Source organism: Antrostomus carolinensis, unplaced genomic scaffold (genome assembly GCF_000700745.2).
Source record: "Antrostomus carolinensis isolate BGI_N321 unplaced genomic scaffold, ASM70074v2 scaffold14512, whole genome shotgun sequence".
NCBI classification, from domain to species: Eukaryota; Metazoa; Chordata; class Aves; order Caprimulgiformes; family Caprimulgidae; genus Antrostomus; species Antrostomus carolinensis.
In genome coordinates, this window is record NW_010299050.1 from 54,180 (window position 1) to 64,625 (window position 10,446).

At 49.6% G+C, this 10,446-nt stretch overlaps 1 protein-coding gene across 1 annotated transcript; it reads right to left on the minus strand.

Annotated features, from left to right (window-relative positions):
• Positions 1-2,364: 2,364 nt before the first annotated feature.
• KCTD17 (potassium channel tetramerization domain containing 17) lies at positions 2,365-7,333 on the minus strand. The gene is made up of 6 exons (XM_029083668.1): positions 7,127-7,333; positions 6,388-6,496; positions 4,563-4,654; positions 3,684-3,779; positions 3,181-3,306; positions 2,365-2,451 (listed from the first exon to the last, which is right to left on the minus strand). Exons 1-6 carry the CDS (start codon positions 7,331-7,333, stop codon positions 2,365-2,367), a joined length of 717 nt encoding a protein of 238 aa, XP_028939501.1.
• Positions 7,334-10,446: the final 3,113 nt, after the last annotated feature.

Sequence of the window (10,446 nt, forward strand, 5' to 3'; positions counted from 1 at the left end):
CAAACCTGCTCTGTGGCCCAGCTGCCTGCAGTGAGGATGCAGTACAGATGCAGTGGGAAGTACCTCCAGCCCTCAGAAGACAGGTGCAGCACAAGTAGCTTCTGGTGGCTCCAAGTGATGAATCCAAACTTCTTTTATCCAGCTCCCACCCCCTTCTACCAGCGCCAAATTTCTGCCACTTGAAATGACAGGCGAAGAGGAACAGACTGTGAATTTTATTCAGGAGTTACAGCCTAGTGTCCTCAGACAGAGCAGTGAAGCCAACACCCCGCTCCCCAAAGCAGGGATCTCCTCATGGTAGCAGACATGACATGAGGTGCCAGTGTGTTCCCAGTACCCAGGCAGCACACCTGTCTCCTGCTCATGCTGCCGACACAGGGCTGCTTTGGGGACAGGGAGAGAGGCACCGAGGAGCCTGATACCCAGCACAGGGACACCCCACGAGGAGTGCAGGTGGCCCAAAGAAGGGCAGTAGATCTGCATTTGTGCTCTGGCCACAAGCCCAGACCAGCTGCCTGCCACAGCCAAAGGGCGAGGACTGGTCCTACAGCAGCTGCCACCACCTCGGGGTCCCAGTCACATCCAGGGTGTTCAGGAAGGGACCGCAGACTTCAGTGGCTGATCACTGATGTCCCCAGCAGGGGCCACTGTGACATCAAGGAAAGCCACCCTGCTAGGCATGGCAGGGGACCGTGGGCTCCAGCCCCTACAGCAGCTCAGGAGCTCCTTGGAGCATCTGCCCTCCTCCAGGGCTGAGGCTCAGGCCTCTGAGGTGACTTTGTAAGAAAGAATGGCTGCATGTGAAGGGGACGGGGGAGTGTCATTGTGGGGCAAAGGACTGCTGTACGCTGCAGTACAAAAATAAAGATATAAACCAGAAATTAAAAGGCTGGAGTGGAGTATCAGGATTACATCCTCAGACCTCTGGCTTGTAACAGCTAGAGAAGGAGAGAAAAAGAGAGAAACAAAATCAAGAACAGGAAAAAAAGGTGATTGAGCTTGGAGGGGAGAGTGGGAAACAAGAAAAGGGAAATGACAGAGGAAATGAGAACAGAAGAAAAAAAGGAGGGTGGGAGAACAGAGAAAAAGGAAGGAAAAGTCCGTGTGATTAACATACATTGACTTTTAAGAGAATAACAGTTGGGTCCCACAGCCATGGACAAGGAGGCTCTTGAATAAAGGGAGAGAGAAATGTCAGCCAGCTAACAAGTGCCCTCCACCAGGACAGAGAGTGGCACAGAGCACTCTGGTTTAACAAGAGCCAGTTTTCCGGTATGAGAGAGGAATCCTCCTTCTAAAGCTTTCTGTACTCAGCCCCATGCACCCCAGCCAGGCAGCCTCCCTTCACAGGAGGTAGAGCACAGAGGCTCATTTCGGACACAGCTGTGAGAACATCTGGAGCAGGGAACAGCCACTTCTACTCTGCCTTCACCACCCTCTCCCACTGCGCTCTCACCCTGGCAGAGGTAGTGGAGAAAAGCCCAGGGAAGTGAGAGCAGGGAGGGGAAAATCACAGGCTGCCTTCTGCAAACCACTCTCGGGCTGGCAAGCAAAGAAGCTGCAGACAGCAGTCTGGAGAAGTGATTTGGCATGCTTGTCAGGCAGACACACGTGGCAGAGTTCCCCCCCTTCCCTGTGCCACCCCTGCCTGATCTGCATTCACTTCCACCCCTCTTCATTTCTCCCAGCTGTGTTCTCCTTTCTGCCGCCAGAGCCTCTGGTCCAGAGCAGTAAGGCCTGCTTGGCAGGTAAAGGCACACACAGGATGAGAATCAGAAAAGCCACCTTAGGGATGAGTCAACCTCCCCTCCCTCCCTTTCCCTCCCCAAGCTCTATAAACTGGGGCCGTACCCACAAGAGGGAAGTGAGTCACACAGGCAGAGCTCAGGCTGGTGGGAGCTGAGAGTGCATACAAGGAACATACCTGCAGAGGAGGAAAAGTGAGGAACAGAGACAGGGTCCCAGAGAGGGACCACTCTGAGCCCTGGGAGGCAAAGGGAGCGGAGGGAAGGATGCTGGAGGCTGGGTAGTGGGGCAGGGTGGGAAGCAGGTGACTGACAGTGCGGATCGGACATGGAAGGGAGCAGGAGGGAGGGTCCAAAGAAAGAAAGAGTTTAGTGCAATCCTGAATAGATGGACAGTCTGCAAATAAAAATATAACCATAAATAAACCAAACAGTTTATAAAGCAGCAGCTACAGTAACAGCTTTCCCCCTGTGAGCTTTATCTCCACAGAGACTCTTGTTCCTGGAGAGGACTTACCCCACACCCCCACCTGCCCTAGTCCTTCCCTGCTGCTAGCTGTGAGCTCTCACCAGAAAGGTGGACGGGTCTACGCTTGGGGGGTTATTTTAATCATTTTCCTCAAGGATTTGCGGCACCTTTCTCCTCTGCTTCTGCTTCTGCCTCCTCCTCCTCCTCCACTTCCTTCTCTGGGTCCTCCTCTGTGCTCTGTGGCCCAGCATGCAGGACAAAGGGAAGAAAGAGTGGAGACACTTGCAAGATGAGCCATGGCAGTTTTTTCTGACACACAAAGTAATAAAGCAATGGTCATGACACTGGAACAAAAAGGGACCCTTCCCTACAGCCAAGCTGTCTTAGCTCTGGTTCAGGGAGCAAAGAGACTTGTCTTCCTCAGGAGTACCATGTCAGGGCTATCTAACCCATTTACAAGTGCTGTGATCCCACTGCCCAACAACTGCCATCAGCTGGTCCCCCTTCATGTATCCTAGGTGTCTACAGGATGTCATGCACTGCCACACATTTCTGTCCCTCCCTCAAAAGGGGAGCAGGTGACCTCCTGCCCCTTAGGCTGTGACTCAGCAAAAGGAAAGAGAATGCTGCAAAACCTTCAGAGAAATCACATCCTAGAGGCAGAGTGACACAAACAGCATGGTCATGAGGAGGCATGAGGGGGATGTCAGAGTAGCATGAGAAGTGCCAGGGTCAGTTGTTAAAGCCATTTGCCACCCACAGCCAGACACCACCACTCTCAACACACACCCTCCTCCTTATGGGCAATGGGTGTAATGCCATGATGCTGAACATCAGGACAAGCCCCTGTATTTCACCACTGAGCTGCCCCACAGTCACAGTAAAGAGATGAAAGAAAGACAGAGTAAACAAGAGTAAGGCATCTCATAGACAACGAGAGCAGGGTGATAGCAAAGTTGGTCTCACCTTGGCTTTGTGGCTGGGCTCAGAGCTCAGGCCACCAGGGGAGTTGTACAGCTCTTTGGAGACCACACACAGGAACTCTGTCTGATCTTCATTCCCATAGTTATAGGATGAGCCAATGTTCACAAGCTAGAAAAGATGAGAGCAAGAATCACAAACACATGTGGATTCTGCAAACATCCACTCCACCAGGAGAGCAAGGGAGAAAGCCCACCCTGCAGCATGGAGTCAAATCCATACACCCAACAGAGGGCTTCATAACTAAACTGAGGAGGCAGCACAGAGAACAAGGAGAGGAGTCAGTCAGGATGCAAACCAGCTTAAACCTCACACAGTATCCTCTAAACCTCTAGAGAAGGGGCAAGAGAGAGCCAGTGCAATAGCACCATCAATGACTGACCCAATATTCTCAGAGAAGCAAGGTGCCATGCCTGGGCACTGTACGGTATCCATGATCTTTCCCCCAAAAGACAACCCCCTCCCACCCTCCTCTACCTTCTCCATACCTGCTCAAAGCACCATCCGTCCGACATAGTGGAAACCATCTGAGTGAGCTCCTCTTCCTGGCACTGTAGCACACGGTAGACATGCTTAGGAGGCACCTGACAGCAAAATTGTAGAACATGTTGAAAATGTTCAGATGCTAAGGCTGTTGAATGAAGCGGTAGTACCCCTCCTCGATAGACCTGTCTTCTTCCCCATGTCCCAGGTTAAAGCGGGCTTTTTTGATGGGGAGTTTGCATTTGTCATTACAAAGTCATTTGTAATGCTGATGGGGTTTTGCAAGTTAGAGGCTTACAATCTGAGGCAGACATGATAAAAAGTGAATCATCAGCCAACACTCACAGAAGACAGATTCTTAAAGGTTATTGGCCAAGACAAGGTGTGATTGTGACACAGTATTAATTTCTTGTGCCTCATTCTCTGCATTTAACTTTTCCATAGACTTCACCTGTTCCCTCCAGGTTTCTCTATAGGTAACCCCATGTTATTTACTGTGATTACACTCCCAGGACTCTTCACACCAGAGCCCTCCTCCATGACACCTTCGCCCTCCTCATAAACATTCTTCCATATCCCACAGCAACCAGCTACCTTCTTCCAAAAGCTAGAGGAGCTGATTTGGTTTCAGAGACTACATCCAGCATTACTTCTGGGGTTGCAAAACAAGCCTGTAACTTGTTTATTGTAACTAAAATGGTGGTGGCCTGTTCCCTGCAAGATTTTGCTATGTAGATGTTAGGACATAAACTCCCAAGTAGTTGCATCTTTCCATTCCTTGCTGCTTCTCCCAAGTCTGCTCTCCCTCTAGACTCACCTCTCCCTTTCCACATTCCCCCCTTCACCCACCCCACTCTATCTTTCCTTGCCATTTCTCTCCATACCTGAGTTACTGTGTAGTCCTTCTCCTCCAGTCGATCCTTAATTATTCGGATTAAAGGACCAATGTTATAGAACTCGGCTTCTTCTAGGACCCCTGAGAAAAAAAGACAGAAAGTTAATAGCCCACCTGTGTTTTTTGGCTTGCAAAAGATAAATTCTGAGCTTCCCAAGGTCCATAAGCAGAAATGACATCACAGCCTCATTTTTAACAGGTTTCTGTTGCTTGAAATTCTTACTGCAGAGAACTGAACTCTGTCTCTCTGCATTGCATTTCAAATGCTCACCCCAGTTTCCTTATGCTGCCAGTGAAGGTTTGTGCCAAGGACTACTAATACCTCTCCCAGATAACTGGCCAAGAAGAATAAATGTAGGCTCCAGCCTCTCTCAATGACTACTAGTTATCACCTTGTTCAGGCCCTCTTAAGGCAAAGAACCACAACTTGTTCTGACCTTGTCACCAAAAGACCCTAGAAAATCACAGCTTTCATCCTGGGCCAATTGGAGTTGCACCCACCTTGCAGCCCCGCATGACTTCAAAAGATCATTGGCTCTCTGCCCTGTGCTTCACCTCAAAGCAGGTAAACAGAGAAGTGTTTTGGGTTTTTTCTCTACTGTGTCTGCATCACCTCTCCTAAGACTCACCTGTTTGCTAACAGGCCTTCAGGGAAAGGGAGGTGGGTTCCCAGAGGGTCAGTGAGGGAAAGGAGGCTAGGAGCCAACACTTACGTGTTCCCAGGTCAGTACACACACAATATAGGTGGGGAGATTGATCCTTCACTACCTGACAGGCTCAGACCTCTTCTGAGTCCCTCATTCAAAGAGTGAATCATCTAATGGATTAGTTTTATGCCAGCCTGAGTGTCTACAGCAGGAACAAAAGGAAATGTTAAGCCATGAACAGGACTCTTGTTTATGCTTCAGATGTGATGTTAAAACCTGTGGATGAATTTTGTTTGACCCCAGGATTACACAAAATGTCAAGTAGGAAACACCTCAGAATTGTGCTTATTACAATTCTGTACCATTGCTTAGATATATTTTTGGAATTAGAACTCATAAGATATTTCTGAAGAAAATTTTCCTTGCATTAGGTAATAATATGTAACAGAAAGAGACAAGAAGACTAATGAACATGCAGAAACTGTGGCTGGCAAGCGCTGGACAGCACAGCCTGTCTTTGGAACTGGCTTCTTGTTAGACTCAAGCATCCAAAAAATAACAACACACCAGGAACTGCTGGCTGGTAACACCGTGAGGTTACTGAGTTATCCTATCAGACCCCCTATCAACCTCAAATAAGGGATTGGTTTGTCTGGCTTGCTCCACTGGAATCGCTGTAGCCCACAACCCATCAGAGCACTAGTAGCATACGTTGCATATCGGTGATTAACGATAGTCTTTATTATAGTCAGTAGAAGACATGAGCTTGCTTTTGTTTGGTCTTCTGCATTTTCATTCCTAATTAGAAATACTCAGCCATCAACAGAAAACTCAGCCACAGAGCCTAGTTAAAAGTGAATGAGGAACAAGTAAAAAAAAATGGTTTATTGAGGCTGAGAGATCTAACCTACTTCTGTCTTGGTGACATATCTGTTGAATGAACAGTCGTGAAGCCACAACACCTGTAGGATGCCTTCCTCACCTACTCTGAACCTCTTTAGTAAAGTAAACATCAGTATGCTTTCCAAGAGCTGCAGGGACAGCCCTCTCAAATATTCCCACATCAACCTCCAGAAGCAGAATGAGAGACAACAAGTTGACAAGTCCTAATGTGTCATAGCCACAGCAGTGATGTTAAGTGGGAAGTTTCTGAGCTCTAAGACTCACCCTCTTCAGCCATATCTTTATCCAGGACCAGCTTCCCATGACGGAGGAAATTCAGGATGGGTCCAAAGTAAGTGGGGTCCCGGTCTATTAGGTAAGCACCAGTCTCATCCTAGCAACAGAAATACACCACAAGGAGAAAAACCCCATGGGAAACTTGTAACCAACCCTCAAATGTTCCAGACTATAAGAAAATACAAACCTATACAAAAATGTCCACTATTTCTAAGACTCCTTGGAAACCATGGGCCCCTGAGAGTCCCTAGCCAAGTCAGGCCAGCTGGGATTTTAACTCCTGTATTTGTACACCCAGTGTGCCCACCTCAGCATGGACCAACCCAGCTGAGAAAGCCAAAAAAATAGGCCTCAATCTCCTTCTCCAACTGTGTGTACAGGCCCATGAGGAGAGCAGAGCCCTCTTGTAGGGGACAAGGGTGACTCAGGCAGATCCAGCTGGGAGGGAGACCCAGGGGATGTGGGGTGATGGAGAGGCAGGAGAGCAAGGGCAGAGGGGAGATGGCTTCTTTTCTTTTCCCCAGTTTGGGAAGACAGGTGCCAGGCTACGACACAGCAAGCTGGGATCTGGCAAGGGGAAATCTTTCCTGGTAGAGGGGGGAGAAAGAGCAGGCATTTTCCACTCGGTTACTCCTGCAGCTGTCGGGGTCCAGCTCCATCCCTGCATCCCTCCAGCTCTCCCCATGCTCGGTGGGGCAGGGCGCGGGAGGCAACCCAGCTGCCTTACCCGCTCCGACTGCAGCTCCTCGCCCTGGCACAAGCGACACAGGAAGGATTTCTGCTCCCGACACAGGGTCTGCCTGGTGGTGAGGAAGACGGTGCCCCCCACATTGAGCCTCACCCACTTGGCCTGGGTGCCAGCGGGTGGCGGGATGTCCCAGGTGCAGCGAAGCCCCACGGCGCCCTGCGTGTTCTCCCCGCCCTCCATCCTCATCCTCATCCTCATCCTCATCCCCACCCCCCGGCGTGCAGGGACCGCCGCAGGTGCTGCCTGACGGAGAATGCCGGGATCTGTAGTTTATCTGCCTCTCCCTCCGCAGCAGCCGCGTTTCCTGGGGGCCAGGGTCCTTCCTGTGACAGTCAAGGGAGTCCCGAGGGGAGGAAGGATGCTCTGCGCTGGAGGACTGCGGTGGTTTCACTGCGCTAGCCCTTGGCCAGCAGCCAACACAGCCGTTCACCCACTTACCCCCCACCACCCCAGGAGATAGGGCTGAGAATTGGGGGCGAGGGTAAGGAGACTCGTAGGTTGAGATAAGAACAATTTAATAATAGAAATAAAAGAAAACTTAAAATAATACTTATATTAAAATAGTAATTATAAAAATAACAGTAACAAAATATGCAAATCAGGACCGGACAGAACTTCGGAGGTGCAGAGTGTTATGCGAAAATGATCGGCATTTATTTCCACAGACATCCTCTCTGGCTCATGAAAAGGTTGTGGGAGCTGCAGTTTGCAGGGACATGCACAAAAGGGTGCTGGGAACTGTAGTTCTCCCAACCCGCTGTCCCTGCAATGAGGATGCTGGAATGAAGGAGGCTGCACTGTACTGCATGGCCCCAGCCCTGCGGCTGGTAGTCTGCCTGCTTCCAGTCCTGGGGCTTGTCTGCAGCTTCCTCGGAGTCAGGAAGAACAAACCGCTCACCGGCAGTCAGCAGATTAAGCCCATCAGCACTGTACTCCACAGTTTTCCTTTCAGGAGATCCATTACCCCAGGCTCACAGATCAGCGCTGTTGCCACACCGTTCTTGCTGCAAAATGTGCAGACAGTTGTCTTCTTGCTAACATATGTAGGGACACTTCTGGGAACCGTATCCTGGATCTGCATGAAGTGCTGGCAGCAGCCAGGAATAGTTTTTCTTAAAGCTCAGAAGAGTTGCTGACTCAGCAAACTCCCCTGCTGTGCTGTCCTACCAGCACAAACCATGCCAGACAGAGACCCCCGTGTCCTTCCCCTCTGCTCCTGCCATCCCTGTTTGTGTCTGGGCAACAGAGAGCTCAGATTTTAGCTCAGCTCTGTGTGGAGTTTTACCTCTGCCCCAGGAACATATCACCCGCTGACACTGATGTGCCAATCCTGCCATAGGAATCTAGCCCTGCCTCTGCCACTCGCTCCTGCCAGGCCAAGCCTGGAGCTCAGCAACTCATGTCCTGTCGGACTCTGTTCAAATGCACTCCTTGGCACAGACACAGCCTGAACGAGCTCTCTCTCCAGCAGCTCTTGTTTTTCCCACTCCCATCTAAGCACAGCCGAGCTTGCCAGCAGCTCGAGCATATTAGGAATGGAAAGGAAAAGCTGATGTTTCACCTGAATGTGGCCCAAAGCCTTCCTTCACCTAAGCAACTTCCTGGCTTTACCTTGCCAGGCCAATGCAGCACTGCAGAAACACTGTGGTGCCTTGCAGGTACTTTGTTGTTCTTGCATCTAGATCTTTGTGTCTTTTGAGGTGGGGGTTTATTGGGGGAAGAGAGTGGATAAAGAGAAACACTGTTCCTGTTCATCCATTCCCTTTCTTCTCATCCTTCCCTCTTCTTTTATTTACAAATCACTCCCTTTTGTCATTACAGGATATGAACACAGTGACAGCCTTCCTGCAAATCACCCAGGACTTCCTTCACAGAGACGTGTGTGTACTTTGATCCTTCTATCGAGTGCAAAGGGGAAGAGGGGAAGAGACAATAACATGGAAAAGGTTTCAAGATTGCTGACCTACAACTAATTTAAGCACAGGAACAACTCAACTGCTGCAAGGTATACATTCAAATAAGTCTGTCTCTCCTTGAATTTATATCAGGGGCTGGCCAGCATTAGAGTGACCAATAACAGGAAGAGGATGAAAAATTATTTTTGCCCACTTACAGGGAGCAGACTTTGGCCCATATTAGTGCCCAGCCCTTGAACCAGTCTCCACTGAGCAGTGATGTGATCAAAGATGCTCAGACTAATGCTGACCTGAGCTGAAGCATCATACAGTGTGACACAGCTCTGGGCTGTGGGATTGTTGCCCTCCTGCTTCTGGTTCTGAGTTAAACCATGCCAAATCGGAGAGCTCTGCCTTGCACTCTTGTGTGCAAGGGATGCAGGACCCTGTCGGTGCTGGCTGCAGCTCCAGCAGATAATTAGTGTAAGGACTGCAGCTCTCCGATATAAATGCAGTAGTTGGGTGGCAGCCCACAGCCCCTTATCTTCCCCTCCAAGAAACCTGCCCTGCCTTAGTTTTCTTCCTTCTTCTATCAAGGGTTCACCCTGTCTCCCTTTCCACCTCTCTCAGCCCTTCAGCCTCTTGCTCCTTTTTAGGTCCCTTTCTTGTTCTCAATGCCTTCTTCCCCAACCCCTCTCATGCCAATGCTGCTCATGGGTCAGGGATGGTCTGTATTCAGAGCACACCTTCTGCCATCAATACCAGCCTCCATCTGTGGCCAGCATTTCCAAGTCTCGCTCACCCCAGGGCCATGGTGGGAAAGGTTAGTTGGTAAATCTAAAGAGGTTTACTATGAGTAAGGAAAGAGGTCAAGGCACACCACTCCCATCCCCAGAGCCTTCTTTTCTGCAACACACAGTACAAAATTCATTGGAAACCCCACAGGCCAGAGCATTCCTCACAGTATGTGAAAAGTCCAGGGTGAGTTACCAACTGAAATGCTACGGGAAGCTGGTGGTGTGGGCTAAACACAGGCCTCATTTGCACACTACCACTAGGCATAGTTCAGAGATGCAACTAGCATGCTTTTGTTAAGGTCCATTAAAATCAAGCAATAGAACAGAGAAGAAATAAATATAAATAATGCAATAGCTGTTCCTCCTGCTTTGATAACTTTATATAAAACAGGGTCACAGAAACAGAGACAGGAGCAAACAAGAGCTTACATGGGGCAGTGTGATCATGTAATGCCATACAGCCCTGCTGAATACCCAGTTAAATCATAGGGTCAGTTGCACAGACTGGGGGCAGGAAAAACTGGACAGCAACTGGGTAGATGATGGGGCTGAACAAAAGTTGAGGAAAACAGAGCTGGGGGTAAACTGAGAGTTTCTTGGTTCAGCA

Excerpts from the sequence above, each read along its gene's own strand:
- KCTD17 (XM_029083668.1), bottom strand. The coding sequence starts at position 7,333 with ATGAGGATGGAGGGCGGGGAGAACACGCAGGGCGCCGTGGGGCTTCGC. Across the intron at positions 3,780-4,562 it reads AGGACTACACAGTAACTCAG|GTGCCTCCTAAGCATGTCTA; the intron begins GTATGGAGAGAA and ends TTTTGCTGTCAG. Across the intron at positions 2,452-3,180 it reads AGCCCAGCCACAAAGCCAAG|AGCACAGAGGAGGACCCAGA; the intron begins GTGAGACCAACT and ends GCTGGGCCACAG.